We start from the raw sequence: 21,075 nt of genomic DNA on the forward strand, positions 1-21,075 counted from the left end.
AATCCCAGAATAATCAACCAAGTTAAAAGCAGGGCCCTCTCTGGCATTGTTCAAGCGATACACCCAAAGCGAAAGCGTATTTGGGGCATCACAAGGGAGTGGGCTGAGTCTGGGTCTACGTCCGCCCGCTCCCCGGAGTCATGGGTCAGATGCATGGGCGGGGGGCGCGGGGGCCTCCACAGATGCAGGATGGCCGCTCACCCAAGAAGCCAGGCTGCTGAGCAGAAGGCCCAGTGGTAAGGGGACCCCCTTCGTGGTCTCAGAGCCGGGTGCCATGCACGGAGTTGGCCCTGAGAGCACATTGAGTGCAATCTGAAGGAGGCCCAGAGTGGAACCATTTATTGAAAACCATACATCCTGGTGCAAATTAAAATGGAATAGTATCTACTTGGAAGTGCCTTCTCTCCTATATCCGAGAGTCTCCGTCTGATGGGACCAACTTAGAGTGGCATTTTACTCGCTCAGATGTCTCTCATCTACTGTGGGCAATAATATGCAGTAAAAGGAAGTATTTTGGACATACACTCCCACTACTTGCTGGCCGGAACTCCAAGTCCGGAATTGATCTTAGGTTACCCTGGGCATCTGCTAACGCTTTAACAAATTATTTGGGAGTAGAGGGGCGCCTGGGTGGCTCAGTTGACTAAGCATCTGCCTTCAGCTCAGGTCATGATCCCAGGGTCCCCACGTCGGGCTTTCTGCTCAGTGGGGAGTTTCCTTCTCCCTCTCCCCCTGCTCGTGTTCCCCCTCTCTCATTCTGTCAAATAAATAAATAAAATCTTTAGAAAAAATTATTTGGGAGTAGAAAAGACAGGTGTTGGCAGATTCTGTGTTCTCCCAATGCCTCTCTATTTGTCCTTGTCCAGTGTGGCCGCACTCAGGGTAGGCGACCAAAGTTTCACGCTATGGTTGGAAGAGAACAAAATGATCAGAACGACTCGGGGTTTGAGCCCAATGACCATGTTAAAGAAACCCGTAGCATCACAAAGCTCTCACCAGCATGGACATCTTTGAAGAAAGACCACGGCAACATTTAACGCACTGATGGGTGGCCGCATCTCTGGGGGACTGTTCGGTATGAAGGCGGGATCGTCATTTTGAGGATCCAGAGCTCTGTTTAAGCAACTCAAAACGAGAGTGCAGAATTCAAATCTAGTGTACGAATCTGAGCCGACTAAATACCTCCTTGGATCTGCATATAAGCAACGATCAAAGAAGAGGAATTTGCTGGATGGTGACCCGGAGCTTTCCTGTTGCAATCCCGTGGCCACTGGCCATACTCAGCTGCTTAAATTTAAATCAGTTAACATGAAATAAAGTAAAAAAACAAAAGAAAACAAACCCCCCAAAAACCCAGTTCAGGGGCACTAGCCCCATTGCTGGTCGATTCGGTTATCAAGCGTGTGGACACGAACTTGGAGATTCTATGGTTTTCTCTCTCTGAAGTTGAGATGTTCCTTTGACTTCCTCGCTTGTGTGAGTCTGGGTGGTGAAAGACACTGCCCAGAGGCTTTGGAAAGAAATAACTGAAAGAAGAAAAGGAATCGGCCTTTTAAAAAACTCACTGTGTTGGGTTCCAAATGTATTTCGCGTTTGTTATTGGAACTTATTTGGTGTTAACCAAACAACAAAAGAGGCTCCTTCACCTTTTATCACTTTCCTGGTGCATTAATACCTTTTGGGGGATGTCGCCTCTCAATCTCTTGTAACCTCTGCTTCTGGAATACATTTCAGAAACTCAGGAGGCCCGGGTTAGAGGAGAGGAAGTCAAAGGCAGGATCAAAGGGGCAAACAGCTCGGGGCTCCGGGTGGGAGTGGAGCCATCAACTCTCCTTTTCCTGGTTCTCTGGTCAATAAACACCCGGCCCCGGAGCGAGGGCCAGGTCTCAGCGCAGGTCACAGGTCGGACGCCCGACTTGAACAACAAAGCCGGGAAGAGGGTACTTAGCACTTGGTGAGGAAAGGCAGGTGTCTGTGATGTTTGGGGGAGCCGGGGGGGGGGGGGATGGGAGCCCTGCTGGGAAATGTCGAGGATGCAGAGCAGGACGGTCACCGGTCACCCCGAGTGGCTCCCGCCTCCCCACTGGGGCTGCTCCAAAAAATGATACTTTTTTTTTTTTTTAAGCTTGTTGCTTTTTCTACCGCGTCCCTACCGGCCTTCCCGCAGGATACAGGGTGTGTCTCTCTGAGGACTGTCTTCTGGGTCACCTGCTCTCCCTTTCTATCTCTTTCACCAGCTGTTACCAACAGAACAAATGCAAATAAGGACCAAAGCCCTGAGCAAGTCAGGTGGTGAGTGAGCGGAGCCCAGGTGTGGACAAGAGTTGCTGACCTCAGTGACCCTTGCCTTCGGCTAACCCTGAACTTCAGTGTGGATTCTGAAACTGGTAACCTGACTAGCTTTGGTACAGGAAAGTACCTTCTGGAGCCTATTAAAAATGTACTTAGCAGGGGCACCTGGGTGGCTCAGATGGTTAAGCGTCTGCCTTCGGCTCAGGTCGTGATCCCGGGGTCCTGGGATCGAGCCCCGCATCGGGCTCCCTGCTCAGCGGAGAGCCTGCTTCTCCCTCTTCCTCTGCCGCTCTCTCCGTGCTCATTCTCTCTCTCTCTATCAAAAAAATAAATACATTTCTTAAAAGCACTTAAATTTCACAGATTGTGTATTTTGGGAAAATAACTTGCCATAATTATTTTTTAAGCTCTTGTCAAGGATCGGGCTCTTTCCGTTTTCCATTTGAGGAAACAGGTATAGAAGAATTCACAAAAATATTTGCTGTAGGCTTACAGCAGGATAACGGAGTAAGGCATCCAGAACTTGGGTTTTGTGGAAACCACTTATGATTTTAGAGGTGTCTGTCACACCCAAGAGGAGCGGAAAGTACCTGTGATTTTGAGTGAGTGGACACAGGAGAGCTTCTGAAGAGACCTGTGGAAGCTTAGAACTTCCTAACCTGGGTCCGCGTGCACCGCGGACATGGGAATTCCATTCCCAGCAAAGCAGTATCTCTTTCCAGACACATTACTTGCATCCTCTGCCTCAGTGTTGTAACGTTAGTTTTATAAAAACATTCAATTTTAAGTGTTCCCGCTCATGTCCTTTTTTCTTTCCTAAGGACCCAACCCAGGGCGCCTGGCATGCGACTCTTGATCTCTGGGTCGTGAGTTCCAGCCCCACTGGGTGTAGACTTTACTTAAAAAAAAAAAAAGAAAAAGATCCAACCCAGAATACCACATTGCACAGAACCATCAGGCACATGATTAAAAAAATCATAATAAAGCAGCCCCGGTGAGTGTAAGATAAAGTCTCCCTCTCCAAGCCCTCGCTCGGGATTGCAGTCCTGGGTTTCCGCCGTGGCCCCACCGAGGTGATGCCTTCGGTACGCGCAGGCACACACCGTGAAAACGTCATTTAGAGCAAAAGGAGTCGAGAGGGGGAAAGGCTGAAATCTTACTCTACTGCGGAGGATTATGATGCCACAAGCTCTCCAGAAAAGTCAGGAAGGATAACGCGTGTTTAGTCGGTCTGCTGGGTGACGTGGCCACACCGAGTGCTGGCATCGCTCACTGCCAGGTCAAAAGCAGCCTGTGTAGGCGGCTTCATCAAACCCTCCCCGGTTGCACCCATGACCAGGCACCTCATTCCTCAGGGCAGGTCCCCCTGCTGGCCTGCCGGGCCCCCGCTGAGGAACGGGGCTGGGATGTAGGGCTGTGTGTGTGTGGGGGGAGGTGGGGTGTCCACACAGCCGGAGAATTCCTGTGACTCCTGGCCCTGGGCAGTTTCTGGCTCCCTGGGCTGTCTCCGGCTGTTAAACCTCAAGTGGCGGCTAGCAGCCGGGAAACCTCTGCCTCCCTCGGAGGCTGGCCTTCTGGTTCCGGTAGCTCAGCTACAGCTAGGGAACTTGGGTCTGCATGGATCTGGTTCTATCACCGCTGCCTGCGGCTGGGACCCTAATGAGCCCACTGGGCCTGAAAGACAACCCGCAAGAATGGAGGGGACAGGGGTTTTGCCTCCTCCTGAGGGTGCAGGGGAAGTGAGCGGTGAGCACAGGAGTTTCGTCTGGAGGCCGGCTTGGCACAGTGGCTCTGACCTCTGGGCCTCGTCTGGATTGTGGAACTATCCCAGACCTGTAAGACTGGGATGAGAGTACCCGCTTCATAGAAACACATGTGTAGCATGGCCTTGCCCACAGAAGCTTCACAGTTTTGGGGCTGGGGGCGCCTGGGTGGCTCAGTGGGTTAAGTGTCTGCCTTTGGCTCAGGTCATGATCTCGGGGTCCTGGGATGGAGCCCTGCGTTGGGCTCCTGCTCAGCGGGGAGTCTGCTTCTCCCTCTGCCTCTGCCCCTCTCCCCACTCATGCTCTCTCTCTCGTTCTCTGTCTCTCTCAAATAAATAAATGAAGTCTTAAAAAAAAAAAAAAGGTTTTTGGGTTAATGAAAGAATGACGGAGCATAGCAAAATAGAGGGTCTGACCTCCCATCCCATATGCCTTCTGCTTGAAGACTCTGATGACCCAGCAAAGGAAGAGAGAGAGGAGGGGGGCAGGAGAGAGAGAGAGAAGGCGTGAGGGTGGGGAGATGGAGAAGCAGGCTGTCCGGAAGAGCCTCAGGGGTTTGAAACAGTCCCTGACACCCCAGCCACCCACCAGGAGCCAATCAAGCACTGAGCTCCTGTCCCCAGCAGGCTTTCTGCTTTGACACCCAGGACGTCCTTCCAGGACGGAAACATCCAAGGCCTTCCTGGGGTGGTCTTACAGTATTCCAGGATGGACAGACAGGCAGGGACACCGCCCTGAAGGACCCTCCCGACAGAGAGCAACCTTGCACCGTCCTGGCCAAGTCGGGGCTCAGGTTCTGGGAGCAGGAAGCCCGGGGCCTCCGACTCCTCTCTTGGGCGGAGCGGTTCCCACACGGGACCCTGCGTTTCTCTCCCCATAAAGTGAATTCAGAGGCACCCAGTGCAAGGGGCGTGCAGGGAAGGTCCGGCACGGTGCCTCACGCACAGTGGATGTCCGACTTGAAGGAGAAGGAGAAATGGGTGCCTGCGCTCTCAGACCTTACAGTCTAGGAGGGGAGGCAGAGACGCAAACCAGGGCCAGAGCACACGTCAGGACCAAACGGGAACCTGGAATGGGGCCCCCCGGGGCAGAGGCAGGCCGGCGCGGAGACTTCCCGGGGCCCCGTCCGTCAGACGGCCCGTGAACATCGCTGGAACCCCCCGGAAAGGCCCGGGCACGCGTCTGTAAACGTGGGCGCGCTTTCAGGCCCGCCGCGCCCAGGGGACCCTTGTTCCTCCGCCCGCGGGCATTCCAAAGGGTCCGCGCCTCGCTCCCGGTGAGGCCGCTGCCTCCCTCTGCCGCCCCTTAATCTGCACCCCCTTCCGATTCAGGATGTGCGGCGGCGGCTCGCGGAGGGCAGGGGCCGGGCTGTTTGACCAACCTGGTACCTGGTCTGGCACGTAGCCGGCGGGCGGGGGGGGTAAGTAAATAGCTCCGAGGACGCGGGCAAGGGTCGCTGCCCCCGCCCGGCGCGCCGCCGAGCGGGAGGCCCGCCTGGGGATGTGGATTGCGGCCGGCGGGCCGGGCGGGCGGGGGTCGCCGAGGGTGGGCGGTGTGTGTGTGGGGGGGTGCGGCCCAAGTTCACGCCTCCCCTCCTCTCGCCCCCGGCGGCGGAAGCGGCAGTTCCCACGGCGTCTGGCGGAGCTGGGGGCGGGCCGGCCCCCGGAGGGGACACGGGTCTCCGCGCGCCCGGCCCTTTGAGCGCGCCGCCCCCCTCCCTCGGCCCGCGCCCTATAACCGGGGGCCCGCGCCCCTTGGGTGGCGCACTGGCTCGCGCAGCGATGGCCGCGGCTCGGTCCCAGCAGCTCGGCTTCGGGGCCGCTCCCGCGCTGCCCGCGCCGCCCGCGCCCCCGCCCGGCCCCGCCGCCGCCCCGCCGGCCCCGGGCCCCGGCCCCTTCGCCGGCTTCCTGGGCGCGGGCCCCGGGCCCGCCGCGCCGCCCCCCGCGCCGCCCCGCGCGCCTCCCGCGCCCCCCGCAGGCGCGCCCGCCCCGTCGGCGTCCCAGCGCCGCAAGCGCACGTCGTTCAGCGCTGAACAGCTGCAGCTGCTGGAGCTCGTCTTCCGCCGGACCATGTACCCCGACATCCACCTGCGCGAACGCCTGGCCGCGCTCACCCTGCTGCCCGAGTCCAGGATCCAGGTGAGCCCCGCGCTGGGCAGGGGCTGCCCCCGGGCGGTGGTGTCGGGACCCGTCGCTGGGGCGATGGGGTGGGGCGCACGCAGCCGTTTCCCTCCGTCGGCGTCCAGTACGATCGGGGCCCCTCCGAGGACGCCCGCCGGCCCCTTGAAAGGGTCAGAAAGTCCATCCCGAGCAGGAGGGTGAGAAGGAGCACTTTCACACTTTTTCTCGATCCAGGAAGGGACAGATGAGGCACGGTTGAGGCTTCCACCGGTGGGACCCCGGTCTCTGGGAGAGAGCAGGGCTGGCTGAGTCTCCGAGTGGCCCCCAGCGCCCCTAAGGCCCCTTTCTTGGCGGGTATTGGGTTCGAAGGGGTGTAGCATCTCGGGGTAAAGCCTGAAGCACGTGGGGCTTCTTGTCACAGTTTGAAAAACCCCGTGCCAGGCGCGTTTATTGCAAAGGGATTGAGATCGGAATTCGAGAGCTTGCTGGTGACGAAGAGCCTGCCTTTTTGTACATGGTCTGCGTCCACATGCAGTTTTAAGTAGGAGCCCTCACTTTACCCCTGGGAGGAGCGGGCTTGTTTACCTGCGTCCCTGGTGGAATCCTTCCGTCGGCCCCAACCGGTGGCGCACAGGCTTCCTAAGCAGGACACCCTCGCTATTTGTTGGGAGACGGTGAGCAGAAAAATGTATTCACAGAAGTGAAGTCCGCGGAGCAAAAACCCCTTCTTGATTGATTTGACAAGGGACCACACTTCCAGAAATCGATTTTCTAAATTCTCTTGCCGCCTGTCATCTCCAAGGCTAGAAGCCTTTTATCCTCAAATGCTAAGTGCTTCTCATTCTGCCACCCCACTTTTCATTGTAGATATCCCTATATGATGCCCAGGTAGAACAAGGCGGGTTCCCCATTTGGCACCTGGAAATGGTAAGGCAGAGAGAGCCAGGGCCTCTGAACTCCTGGCGGCCCATTGGCCCAAGTGCTTTCTGGAAAGGGGAAGCTCCAGACAGGGAAGCAGGGCACGTTGACCGGGAACTCGGGAACGGTGAACTAGCGTTAAGGACTTCAACCCAAAGCTGCTTCTCTGCCCTCTTCCAGGTGTGGTTCCAGAACCGGCGGGCCAAGTCAAGGCGGCAGAGCGGGAAAGCCTTTCAGCCCTCGGCCAGATCCCAGCTTTTCCTCCACCATGCCGTGCGGGGACCCGAAGTGAAATGTTTGAAGCCCCAGTCGCCTCTTGAAGTAGACGTGAACTGCCTGCCCGATCCCAACAGGGTTGGGGAGGGCATCCCCCACCCGAGCTGCCAGGGTCAGCGCTTCAAAGCCTACTCTCCCGTCTCTGAGGACACTGGTTCAAAGCTGGACTCGTGGGAGGAACACATCTTCTCTGCCTTTGGTAACTCTTGAGGAATCTGGGCGAGGTCAGGGTAAGCTCCGAGGAGCCCCGTGCCCCTGAAGGCGAGGACACACACATCAGAAGGCTGTCCTTTCTGGCTCCGGGGCGAGGGACACTCGCCCATTAACTTCGGTGAGGGTGTCGCCGGTGCCCTCCCCTGTGATGCTCCCTCCCCTTCGCCTGTGAGCCTTTCACCCCTTCTCCTCCCTCCGCGGGCCCCTCCCCGGGAGTCTCACGGTCCTTTGACCCGGGTGCCTCCAAACCCGCACCTCCAATTCCATCTGCATCCCGCTCCATGTGGCCGGTCCCCCTCTTCCCTTCCGCACTGCTTTGTCAGAACTCCCTCTCCCCTTCCCAAGAACACGGCGGCCAGGCTCACCCTCCCCTTGCGCGCCCCAGCTGCCGGCTTCTCGCCTTCCTCCAAGGCTCGTGTGACCTTGAACTCACCAGGACGCAGTCCTCACCCTGTCCCCGAGATCCACTCCTTTTCTGTGTGTGTGGCCCATCGTCTTTACACTCATTCGTCGCGGTGATTCTGCATGCAGATTATTTCTAGAACCCCCTGCCTCTGGCTTCTCAGATTTTCACACATCGCTCTCTAGAAATCTGTGGTAGCCTCCCGTGGCCACCAGATGGAAAAAGCTTTGGGTTACCCTTCCAACATCTCCAGCCAAAGGGGCGGCCATGCAAATCTTCTTGAGGTCACCCGTGCACAGCGTGGTCCTGTCCCCGAGCCCCTCCTGTCCATCGTCGAGGACCAAATGAATACCACTCTGTCTCAGACACTTGAGGTCCCCCTCCCCCGGAGTCTGAACCTTCCTCGAATCCTGATTTTGTACCTTTTACTCCAGTCACTCCCACATTACCCTTAGCACTTGTAATTGTACTTGGTGCAACTTGAGTGGGTTATTAAATGCTTTCCACAGATGCTCCACTGTCATTCTGTTGAAATGAGTTCGGTCCTTTGGACAGCACGTCGTGCGGCGCCATCCTCCACCGCTTGTGAAAGAACAGTCTCTGCAAATGTGGTCCTTCGCCTTCGGTCATTAGGCCGCTATGCTGAGAGCTTGTTCAAATTAGTCGCATGAGTGCTGGCTTCCGATTTCTCTCTCCCAATGTACACATTAGAATATATGCAAATTAGGGTGTAAGTTAGCCTGAGATCCATTAAAATCCTGTGTTGATATTTTGAGGGTTTTCAAACTCCTGAGGGCCAAGGGAGACTTTTGTCTACGGGGGGTGGCCATAGGGGGGGTGTCTCTGTACGCGGCGCCTTGGAGGAGGCCCGCAGGAGCCGTGGCTAAGGCCAGGACTCCTGTCCCGATGTTACTGGAACAGTCTGAGCGCCCTGGAATGTCTTCGAGATCGCACAGGCCGGTTGCCCTCATTTTCGCAGAGGTGTTATTCAAGTGACTTGCAGTTTTCAGCGTAGCAAATGCATTGCGAGAAGCAGCGGGAGACAGTTCGGGCTTTAGTGGCAGACCTGGCTACCGAACCCTTGAAAATGGTCTGAAACCAAACACAAGATGGTAAACATTAGCTGCGGTTATTGAAGTGCTTGCGGTGTGCCCTGCGTCCTGCTCCGCAGTCCCTTTGCATTTGGACAGGTGACCCGGACAGGTGCGAGACTACAGACATTCACACCCACAAGACTGAAAACCTGACACTCGGAACTTAGAGTCCACTAAGGGTCACACGTAGAGGTAAATCTTGCAAAGAGCTTATTAATTTTTTTTTTTTTTTTAAAGATTTATTTATTTATTTATTTATTTGAGAGAGAGAGAATGAGAGAGAGCACATGAGAGGGGGGAGGGTCAGAGGGAGAAGCAGACTCCCTGCAGAGCAGGGAGCCCGATGCGGGACTCGATCCAGGGACTCCAGGATCATGACCTGAGCCAAAGGCAGTCGCTTAACCAACTGAGCCACCCAGGCGCCCAAAGAGCTTATTAATTAATTGGATTATTGCCCTTACATTGTGTTTTCCCTAGCGAATACCTACAAAATCTATAAATGTTTAAATCTTATTTTTAATTTTTAAAAAAATTGTGGGACCCTCCAGGAACATTAGTCTGCACCTCCCTTGAACTCTCAAGAGACCGTAACTGCTAAATGTGTTACAGGCACTGTGTGTTTAATCCTTACCATGCCGTATAAGGTAGGGGCTATTATTGTTCTAAAGAACAAGAAACTGTATGGTTCAGATCACAAGTGACTCAAACCTGGGACTCCGTCCACCCATCTCTCCACCAGCAAATAATGCCTCCTGTATTGGCCTGGCCTTTTTAGTCAGGACCAGGATGAGTGATAATGCTTAAAGGCAACCCCCCAAAGCAGAATTTCTGCATCCAAGGGAGTAGTCTCATCTTGCAAAGCAATCATCATGGAAAACCCCATGCTGGTTCTAGTGACACTGATGTTGGTTCGAGCTCTTTTGAAACTCTTGTTTGCTCACTGCACAAACATTTGCTGCCTATGAACAGGCACTCTATCACAGCCTGGAGATAAAATGGTGAGCCAAGCCAGGAGTAGAGAGGCCAGCAGGCAGACCCAAGAAGAAATGTAAAATTGCAAATGTGGTGCGCGCTGCACAGAGAGATACAGGAGGACCTGGAGACGGTGTGGTGTGGTCAAGGAAAGCTTAGCTGAGAAACTGACGTGTAGGATGGTCAGGAGTCACCAAGGTGAGGCGAGGAAAGTGCACGTGCAAAGGCCCCGTGGCGGAAGAAGCAGGACGGAGAAATTGAGGATGTCAGACCATACGTGGCTTTCTGGGTCTTGTGGAAACGTTCTGAGTTTGTTCTGAGAGCCCTAAGGCCTTAGATGGAGAGAACATGACCTATTCTGCAGTTTAAGACTATCACTCCCCGAATGTTGCAGTTGAGGGGGCAGAGTGGACACTGCAGAGAAGGTAGGGATGACCGAAGACTTCCAGACTGGCGGGGATGGTGGCCGGGCCGAGCGAGAGAGGTGGTAACGACACAGGCTCAGAAAGTGCCTGAATTTAAGAGAAAGAATTGAACAGGCAAATCTTTTGGTAGATTCTCAACGGTGGCAAGCGAATCTGGTTTTGGGGGACTTAGCGAAAGTCTTTCAGAACCAAACCTACACAGCATGTGGCATTGATGGCTCTTTAGAACTTGCGAAATGTGCTGGGCCGTGGCAGCATGGTGACCCAGGTGCCCCTAGGCGGACTGTATTAAAACCAACCTCTCACTGGGTCTACAGTAAGCCAAGAACTGGTGAAGTGTTTTTTCACTGTGATTTGTACAGATGGAAAAACCCCCTCCCTTAAAGTCATATTGGATGATATCGTAATTCAAGATGACTTGGTGATTAATCTGTATTGTTTCCCCTAAAAATATAAATCAGTGGAAGGGGCACATGGGTGGCTCAGTTGGTTGAGCATCTGCCTTCGGCTCAGGTCGTGATCCCGGGGTCCTGGGATTGAGCCCCACATCAGGCTCCCTGCTCGGCGAGGAGCCTGCTCCTGCCTCTCCTCTCCACCCCCGTGCTCCTGCTCTCTCGCTCACACACTCTCTCTCTCTAATAAATAAAATCTTAAAATATACATATATTCATATGTATATATAAAATACAGTGGAAATTACAGTTCCTTAAAACTTTTCAAACAAGGAATACTTACCAAGTGTATTAATTAAATGAGAATGGTAGGCAGTATTACTTTTCATAGATCAATTTATTTAGAATTACAAATATTAAGAATAGAGGATTTATGCATTTCTTAATTAACGTAACAGTTTAGCTAAATATAAACTCTGCACTAAAGTTCTGCAGTGGCACAAGACCAACAAAGAATATGGAAGCATTTTTAAACTATACAAAAATTTCAAATGGAAAATAATCTCGTTTTAGTTTTATAATACATTAACATATAAAAAGTCCCATTTTATGAGACATCTAAAAGAATCAAAGCCACTTCTACAGCTATATCTTAAACTCCAAATCTGAAAACAATTTTATTATATTTTGACTTTATAATATTCTATATTAAAACAAAGAAAATTCCAAATACACACTTTTTACAAGATTAACATTTTAGGCAGGGTTTTTCCTTTAAAAAACCAAAAAACAACAAAAAAACCCCACAACCAAATACAAACCTTTTTTTCTGCATTTCACAGCACTGGTTATTTTATTTGTTTTCCTTATAAAATCTTTTGACTTTATAAATTGTATACGGTTGGATTTTAACCAGTCATCTGGTTCAAAAGTTGTGCAAATAAACAAAATATGAAAATAGTGTGTTATCAGTCTTTTTAAATAAGTCTAACAATAGCACTTTTTGTCCTGAATTGACGGGAAAAGTCATGCCAAATCCACTTGCTGAAATGTAGCATTTTGCAAGTAATTTATTTTTTTCCTGCTCCTTCATTTTCTTTCAACAGACAAACAACAAAGGTTTCTTTTATAAATTATGATAAATTAAAATAGTTATTATTATAAAATGATCTCTCAAGCCGTGTCACACTGCAAGTATCCGTCCCGCATACTTGTCAAGTCCGCATCTCCCATTGCTATTCCAGAGGCTTCCTGCACACATGCCTGCCCATCTCTCGAGGGCGCTCTCTTCCAGAGACTGGCAGGGTGAGGAGCTAACGGAGCCCGCGCCGCAGTCCTCTGGCCGGAGTTCCGGACTGCCCCCTGGCAGCGCAAGGAGCCCGTGTCTGCGCGTGCCCACACCCCCCCCCCCACTGCAGCTGTCTGCGCGTGCTGGGCTGAATTCATGCACGTTCAAAAAAGGGTCAGCATACTCTTCCGTGAAAGCCTATTACGTTCAGTTTCAGTTTAAAAATACTTGCTTATAAACATGTAACATAAGCGATGCTACTGCAGCTGAATAATAAAAAGAAAAATAAATAGAATGCTGGTCAGCAATGCTGGTTTACGAAGCAGTATAGTATATTAAAACGCCCTAGTTGGAGATTTACATTTCCCTTGCTTTCCAGCGCTTGGGTTATCTGGTTATCTGGTGCTGGAAGCCTCAGTGCAGGGAGCGCCGTGCCCTGTGCAGCGCGAACAGTGGAGGCTCCCCCTCAGTCCCTGTTGGTGTCGTTGGCTGCGAAGGCGTGCAGGTTTCCCATCTGGCTCAGGCCACTCTGAATGTGTGCAACGTGGATTTCTACGTTATTCTGAAAGCAACTGAAGAAGAAACACGGTTCACTCCCTTATTTCGTGACGTTAGGAAAATACTTGTTAACAAAGGAAGAGCCGAATTTTAGTCCAAAAAGCAGCGAAGATAATGACCCGAGGAAGGACTAAAGCCCCCCATCACACCAGCTACCCCCCGGCTGCAGCCGTGACGGGAAGGGCTGCTGGAGGGGGCAAAGGAGCTGTGGGGGTGCGGGCGAGGGTGAGAGTGTCTCTCTGGGGAAACTACTCAGTGGAGCCCCCACACCAACCCAAACCCAAATACCGTAGGTCTTCGGATTCCTTTACATAAACCAAATCCATGTGAACTTTCTATTCTGTCAATAGACGGGATATAACTGAAAAGTTCTTTTGGAATTTATTTACAGGGTAAAAATTATAGGAATGCTTCACAAATATGCATAATTCTTAAAACTTTACTGGAAATCCCCATGAACTTAGAAAAATGATTAGAGTCCACCTAACGAATTACCTGATATTAGAAGCATCTATTGTACTCTTGATATCATTTAATGAATCTGTAAGTGATTTGAACTCAAAGGAATTCAGGTCTCCTCCTTCTGCCAGACACTAAAGGAAAAAATATTTCAAATTTTAATTGAATTATAGTTCAAATACAGACACAAAATACCTGATACAATCTGTGTATTATAATCATTTATCAACAAATTAGTGCAGTTTGTGTAGGTATCAAAATGAAGAGAATGTTGTCTCGGAGATGTACCTTAATTTGTAATAAAATAGCGGTGAGCCTGGAGATTAAGTCTGTGAGATTTTCGTTCTCAACACAGGGCTGTCCAGTGGAGGAGTTGGCGTGCCGGACAATCTCCTGGGCTTCCTCCTCACACCTCCGTCTCATATCCGTGGGCTGGTCCGCAGGCTGCAGGCCCTGGTCTGGAGCGAGCTGGAAACAGAGGATTCCAACATGAGATGGACGGTCACCAGGCCAGACGATGTCTGTGTGTTCGTGCCCTGTCTTCAGATGTGGGTGTTTACAAAACTAGCCTTTATAACGAAAATGGGCCTCACACCAGAAGAAATGTTTCTTCTTGGTTTTCTTTTCTTGATTTTATATTTTTGGCAACTTTTAATTTTGATATAATTTCAAACTGCTAAAAAGGAATAGAAAAAATACTCCTAAAAATCTTTTACCCAGATTCAGTTTCTTGTTTATTCCGTGTGGCAACATTTGATCTCTCTCTGTATAACAGATATAATGTTTTCCCCTTAACTATTTGACAATAAGCTGCAAACACTGTGCCTCTTTCCCCCTAAACACTCTAGTCTGCATTTCCGAAGTACATTCCCACAGGGCAACTGTCACAACTGGGAAATTTCCCACCGATAGGAGACCATATTCTTCTAAAAGGGCATGTGCACAGTCCATCAACCATCCCAACACGTAAGTCCCCCCCACGCCCCACCCCCCGCCAGAGACATCTGGTTGTCATGTCTCTGTAGATTCTTTTATTCTGGAACAGCTCCTCTTTCATGAAATATCATGATATTCTGGAAGAGTACCAGCCAATTATTTTGTCTACTGTCCTTCAACATGGGTTTGGCTGTTTCCTTGTGATTAGACTGAAGTCATGCATTTTGGGGAGGAATACAAGAGTGATGCTGAGTTCTTGCTCAGGGCATCTTGGTCAGGAGGCCCCTGATGCTGATCTGTCCCATTACTGGTTGCGGTATCTCTGATCACTCGGTTAAGGGAGTCAGGTGTCGGCCAGATTTCCCCACGGGATGGGATTTTCCCCTTTGGAACGAGTAAGAATTTGTGAAGAGAGATTTGGAGGCTCCTCGTCCTCACCCTTTGACCCTCAAGTTTTACTGAGCACCCTGCCTTTACCAGTTTCTGCGGTGATGGCTGCCAGGCGCCATTCCTCTCACTCTACCATTCCTCCTACAGTTGCTAGCTGGCATTTTACTCTAAGAACTTTCCCTTAAAAATTAATTGGTTAAGTGGTTAATATTAGTATGGACTCATGGATTCTTACTTTACTCAAAGGGTTCTAATCTCTGAGTGTAGTCACTTATGCTGACACCCAAACTGCCCCAGATCTAGTCAGTGGGGATGGTGTCCAGCCGGTCCTGTTGGACACGCTCCTGTAAGCTGGGGGGCACAGTGAGACGGTCCAGCCTCTGGAATCAAGTCTCTTTTTCAAGGAGCCCTGCTTCCTTTTATTGGAGAGCAGCATTTGGAAACCACGATCGAGTGCTGGGCGTGCTCAGTGCCGTCAGGTGTGTGCTTCTGGGCTTCTGGGCTCTCTCAGCGTGTGCGTGCACCCGCGCGCACACACACCCACGTAGCTACGTCATAAAAATAAAATGAATCACGAAATCAGACCGATTCTCCCTATTCTAACCCAACACCACAGGGTTTGGTGTAGTCTCCCATCTTCATAACTGCCTTCTCCAGAGGTGAGAGGGCAGGCCTCCCCGATCTGCGATATACTTACTCATGTGCTCCATCCTAGAATGCAGAGTTTCAGAACTGCGAATCCATACCACCAGGAGTGAAAACCTTACTAACTAGAGTTCATTATTTATTTAAAGTTCGATTTATCTTCAGACTAAGGGTATAGGGTCAAAATACTAAGTTCAGGTTATTTGGATTCATTTTTGTCTCCTTTATGTTATTCCTTTGACACAGAGTTAGGTTTGTTTACTTCTATTTATACTCCATTTTGGAGTTCATCTGTATTTATTGAGAAAACAAACATTCAGAGAAATGTCACTCCCCTCACTCCCCGATCCCTGCCCCATCCCCAAATTAGTTCTAGTTTATCCTTCCTGTGTTTATTCTTGAAAAACTAAGAGGATATATGTGTATTTTATTTTTACATATTTCTGCTTACTCCAAAGGAAACAATTACTATATATACTTCCATGTACTTTATTTTTTTCACTTAATACATCCTGGAAATCACTCCATATCAGTAAATGGAGAGCTTCCTTGTTCGTTCTTACAGCAGCAAGGTACTCCACGGCGTGGATGTACCATAAGTTACTTAGCCAATTCCCTATATATGGGCATTTATGTTTTTTCTAATATTTTGCAAATACCAGGAATGCTGCAATGAATCACCTTTCTCTAACGCTTTAAAAAAATTCTATTAGTTTTAGGTGCTATGAACATTCTAGTGGTAAATAGAAGTTCACAAATCTGTTTGGTATATATCAGAAATAGAATTGCTTAATCATACTGTTTACGCATTTTAAAATCAATATTGTAGGGGCTCCTGGGTGGCTCAGTCGGTTGAGCATCTGCCTTCGGCTCAGGTCATGATCTCAGGGTCCTGGGATCGAGCCCCGTGTTGGGCTCCCTGCTCAGGAGGGAGTCTGCTTGAGATTCTCTCTTCCTCTGCCCCTACTTACACGTACTCTCTCTCTCAAATCAATCAATCAATCTATCTTTAAAAAGCAAATCAAATCAATATTGTACTTCCCCAAGAGCTTTGTGAAAATGAAATCATTTTACTTCATGGGGAAATGGGCCTATCACAAAAGGCCCTGTGTACATACTGAAATTATACAACAAGAGTGATGAGCAGTCCACTTCTGCGCGTGTTGTCAGCTTTGTTCTGCGCGGTCTCGGACTGCTTGGTTTGTGTCTCTCGTGGGTTAGTAGCTGGTCCGGAGGGAGAAATCTAATCGCTAGGACAATGCTTACTGCTATGTAGGGGACAACTACTGGGAAAATAAAAATAAATGATAATGATGGCTAGAGGAATGAGCAAAATAGTCTGAGTATAGTTTCAGGCAAACACAGTTCATTTCCTTCAGCTCCAGGTGGACAGGTTGATAACATGGCCTACGGCAGATCTTCGGGACTAACTAGGAGGTTAGTGTCATAAAGAGCTAACTGTTGAAGAACCTCATGTCACAAATGGACGTGGCTCACAGGAAACATAAAACCTCTAAAAATGCAAGTGCTGGAGCATTCTAAACTCATCTGTCACTTCTTACCTTGTTGTAAGAAAATCACATTTGAGGTGAAACCACTGAACTGCCTTCATATGTATAATTTTATGTACACGATAATAATTCACAAATAACCCTATGCTCTACATACTTAAAGTTCAAGAATCCATAGTTCTAATGTAAAATTTAAAGCAAGAGGAAACAAAACTGTATACACAGCATGATCATAACTTTGTGAGAAAAAGCATTATATCTATCTATCTATCTATCTATCTATCTATCTATCTATCTATCTATATAAAATACTAAGGGGAAATAAACCAAAATACAGTATTTGGGATTGTGGAATTAAGAGTTTAAGAGTAATCATTTTTCTGGATTTTTCTATATTTTTTTCAAGAGCAGTACCATTTGTAATTGAAACAAAAATCAACAGAATTGAGAGCTGACTGTGTGTAAAGCACTCTTCGACACTAATGCTAAAACGAGTAAAAATGTACGTAAAATACGGTTCTGCTAAAGGACCTGATAGAGATGTTGGTGTAGTTTGAATTTTCTAAAATGTGAAGGTAAGTAACAGTATTTAGCTTCAAATAAAAGAGTGGGGGAGGGGGGCACAGGCCCTCAGGGGAAATTTATACACATCACCTACCTCATAGCAGTACTGCTGAACTTTATGCAAAACTTTGTTGAGGTCCTTGTTGAGCTGCTCAAGCTCCAGAACGATTGTTGCATATCTCCGCTGAAATTCAATGCCGATCGGCATGGAATAGGATTTCTGCAAGGAAAAAAATCTGATTTTTTAAATAAAGATTTATTTATTTATTTATTTGGAAGAGAGAGAGAGTGAGCGAGAGGGAGAGCATGAGCAGGGGGAGGGGGAGAAGCAGACTCCGCTGCTGAGCAGGGAGCCCGACGTGGGGCTCGATCCCAGGACTCTGGGATCCTGACCTGAGCTGAAGGCAGACGCTTAACCGACTGGACCACCCAGGCGCCCCCAAAATCAGATTTTGATAAGGATTTTTTTTTTAGAGACAGCACACACGGGGTGGGGGGAGGGGCAGAAGGAGCGGGAGAATCCCAAGCCAACGCCACGCTCAGTGAGGAGCCCAACTTGGGGCTCGATCTCACGACCCTGAGATCATGATCTGAGCTGAAATCAAGAGTTCAATGCTCAACCGACTGAGCCACCCAGGCGCCCCGATAAGGATTTTTTTGAGCAGTGCACTTTCAGTGATCTAACATGAGATCTGACTATTCTAAAACAACAGAAGTTTATTGAAGTTGTCTGTCCTCAATGTTCTACTTCTTGTGTGTGAAAACAGTATTATTGTTATTTAGGAGACTATTCTTAGGAGCATTGGGACATCTACCATTCACTTTTTTTTTTCTCTAAAAAAGCTAAATCTGGGGTGCCTGGGTGGCTCAGTTGTTAAGCGGCTGCCTTTGGCTCAGGTTATGATCCCAAGGTCCTGGGATCAAGCCCCACATCAGGCTCCCTGCTCCGCGGGAGGCCTGCTTCTCCCTCTCCCACTCCCCCTGCATGTGCTCCCTCTCTCTGTCAAATAAATAAATAAAAATCTTAAAAAATAAATAAATAAAAAAGCTAAATCTATCCTTTATTGGTGGGCTTGGGTTCATCCACATGGCTGTGCATATCCACAGTTCATTCACTGTGGTGTAGAAATTCCTTTGTAGAAATATGATATAATCAGCCATTCTATTGGTTCCATTTGTTATTGGATAATAGGGCTGCACCTAGTTCTTGGTCAATATGAATAGTGCCTCTAGAACATTTTGTACTTAGGTACCCACATGTGTAGTTTTAGTAGACAGAGCCAAAGAGTTCCCCAAAGTGATGGAATAAGGAAGTTCTGGCTGGGATGCCTGGGTGGCTCAGTCAGTTAGACGTCCGACTCCTGGTTTCGGCTCAGGTCATGATCTCAGGGTGGCAAGATCAAGCCCCACATCAGGCTCCACGCTCAGCACAATCTCTGCTTGGGATTCTCTCTCTCCCTCTGCCCCTCCCCCACCCCCCCTCTCAAATAAATAAAGTCTTAAAAAAAAGTTCTGGCCGCTTGACATATTTTCCGATCTTTGATATTTTAAGTGTTTGAATATTAGCCACTTTAGAGGGTGTGAGCGATATCTCTTTGTGGTATTAATTCACATTTTCTCTATTACTAATGAGGCTGGGTACCTTATCAAAAATTTTTTGTACATCTGAATATCCTCTTTTTTTTTTTTTTAAGATTTTATTTATTTGAGAGAGAGAGTGAGTGAGCGAGCGGGGGAGGAGCAGAGGGAGAAGCAAACTCCCCACTGAGCAGGAAGCCTGACGCAGGGCTCGATCCTGGGACTCCGGGACAATGACACGAGCCCAAGGTAGATGCTCAACTGACTGAGCCACCCAGACGCTCCTGAATATCCTCTTTTTAAAATGTATCTGTTCAATTCTCTTTCCTGTTTTCTATTAGGCTAACTATCTTTTTCTTTCTTTTTAAAAAATATTTACTTATTTGAGGGGCGCCTGGGTGGCTCAGTCGTTACGCGTCTGCCTTTGGCTCAGGTCATGATCCTGGGGTCCTGGGATCAAGCCCCACATCGGGCTCTCTGCTTGGCGGGAAGCCTGCTTCTCCCTCTCCCACTCCCCCTGCTTGTGTTCCCTCTCTCGCTGTGTAAATAAATAAAATCTTTAAAAAAAAAATTTACTTATTTGAGAGAGAGAGTCATTTATTTATTTATTTACTTTCTGAGAGAGAGAGAGAGAAAGCATGTGTGAGAGGGGGACAGAGGGAGAGAGGGAATCTCAAGCGACTCCATGCTCAGGCCAGAGCCCGAGGCAGGGCTCGATCTCATGACCCCGAGATCATGACCTGAGCCGAAATCAAGAGTCAATGCTTAATCGACTGAACCACCCAGGCGCCCCTTACCTGCTAGCCTTTTAAACAAATATCTAAGGCATTTTTGTAGTTAATTTAAAGGTTAATACACTCTTACAAGCTTGTCCACTTTACAAACAGATAAAAGGAAAATCACATCCAAATCTGTGTTCTTTTGGGAAATAGCCTGGCAGTCCCTCCAAGGCCGGCACATCAAGTTACCGCATGATTTAGCAACTCCACTTTCAGGCACGGACCCAACGGGACTGACAACATATGTCTCCATAAAACCTTATATACACATGTTCACATAGCCTAACTCCTAGGAGCCAATGAGTGGAAGCAACCCAAGCACCATCGATGGAGGAATGGATAAAAACGCGGTGAGTCTGCACACTGGCACGTTATTTGTCAAGAAAAGTACCGATACACACACAACGCCACAGGGAAGGACCCAGTCACAAAGGACCACGTACTGCAAGACTTCGTTCACAGCAAACATCCAGAATAGGTGGACAGAAATTAGATTAGTGGTTGCCTAGGTATGGGGTGGGGGGTCAGAGGGGAAATGAGGAGTGACTGCTAAAAACTATGCGGTTTCTTTTGGGAATGATGATAATATTCTAAAACTAACTGTGATGATGGCTGTATAACCCGTCAATTGAACTATAAACTCAAAACCACTGAATGGTTCACTTTCTGTAAATGGGTGAATTGTGTGGTATGTGACTAATACCTCAATAAAGCTGTTAGAGGGGCGCCTGGGTGGCTCAGTCAGTTAAGCGTCTGCCTTTGGCTCAGGTCATGATCTCAGGGTCCTGGGACCGAACATGACAGGGACAATTCTGACAACACATTTTGGACAAGAAAACCAACTTACAAAGTGGTGGACAGGACAGTGGGAAGAAGCACAGAGACCATATTACCCAGAGAACCACTGATACGAGGTTTTAAACATGGTTAAGACAGAATTCTCAGGGACAGATCCTTTTTCCTACTCTTGAATTATTACTAACTTCCAGGTATGACAAGAGATATTTTCAAAGTGGGAAAGTAATTAGACTACTGGTTCAATATCTACTTTTATATAGTGCTAAAGCAATTCAAACCTATTTTAATTAATACCATATGCACTATTAATTTGTTTGTGAATGCTCTGTATGTGTATTTTTAAGATATTCATATTGGCATATTGAAACGAATAACCTCAAATTTTCACTGACTTTAATATACTATATAATTTGCCCTAGAAAAGTCTGCTCAAAGCTTCAACTCTCAATGAACTCCATAAAAACGTCTCAGGTGTATGATTGAGAAATTTGTCTTTTTTGGATTATAAAAGTGACTAAGCATTTTATTTTATTTTTATTTTTATTTTTTAAACATTTTTTATTTATTTATTTGACAGAGAGAGACACAGCGAGAGAGGGAACACAAGCAGGGGGAGTGGGAGAGGGAGAAGCAGGCTTCCTGCGGAGCAGGGAGCCCGATGCGGAGCTCGATCCCAGGACCCCGGGATCATGACCTGAGCC

At 48.8% G+C, this 21,075-nt stretch overlaps 2 protein-coding genes across 4 annotated transcripts in view; one reads left to right on the forward strand and one right to left on the reverse strand.

Annotated features, from left to right (window-relative positions):
* Window positions 1-5,836: 5,836 nt before the first annotated feature.
* On the forward strand, window positions 5,837-7,579 carry MIXL1 (Mix paired-like homeobox). The gene is made up of 2 exons (XM_036118076.2): window positions 5,837-6,193; window positions 7,274-7,579. Exons 1-2 carry the CDS (start codon window positions 5,837-5,839, stop codon window positions 7,577-7,579), a joined length of 663 nt encoding a protein of 220 aa, XP_035973969.2.
* A 3,667-nt stretch (window positions 7,580-11,246) lies between these two features.
* The window catches only part of LIN9 (lin-9 DREAM MuvB core complex component), a 68,344-nt gene continuing 58,515 nt past the window's right edge, over window positions 11,247-21,075 (reverse strand). For all 3 annotated transcript variants that reach the window (XM_036118061.2, XM_036118062.2, XM_036118063.2), the window contains 4 exons: window positions 17,314-17,439; window positions 13,462-13,641; window positions 13,210-13,307; window positions 11,247-12,728 (listed from right to left, as the gene is read on the reverse strand). In XM_036118061.2, the coding sequence (XP_035973954.1) occupies window positions 12,623-12,728; window positions 13,210-13,307; window positions 13,462-13,641; window positions 17,314-17,439 (510 nt within the window). In that variant the 3' untranslated portion in view covers window positions 11,247-12,622. The remainder of the gene's footprint in view (window positions 12,729-13,209; window positions 13,308-13,461; window positions 13,642-17,313; window positions 17,440-21,075) is intronic.

The sequence above is a fragment of the Halichoerus grypus genome, chromosome 7, assembly GCF_964656455.1.
Source record: "Halichoerus grypus chromosome 7, mHalGry1.hap1.1, whole genome shotgun sequence".
NCBI classification, from domain to species: domain Eukaryota; kingdom Metazoa; phylum Chordata; class Mammalia; order Carnivora; family Phocidae; genus Halichoerus; species Halichoerus grypus.

Coding starts and splice junctions, on each gene's coding strand:
- MIXL1 (XM_036118076.2), top strand. CDS start 5,837: ATGGCCGCGGCTCGGTCCCAGCAGCTCGGCTTCGGGGCCGCTCCCGCG. Junction 6,194..7,273: donor TGCCCGAGTCCAGGATCCAG/GTGAGCCCCGCG, acceptor GCCCTCTTCCAG/GTGTGGTTCCAGAACCGGCG.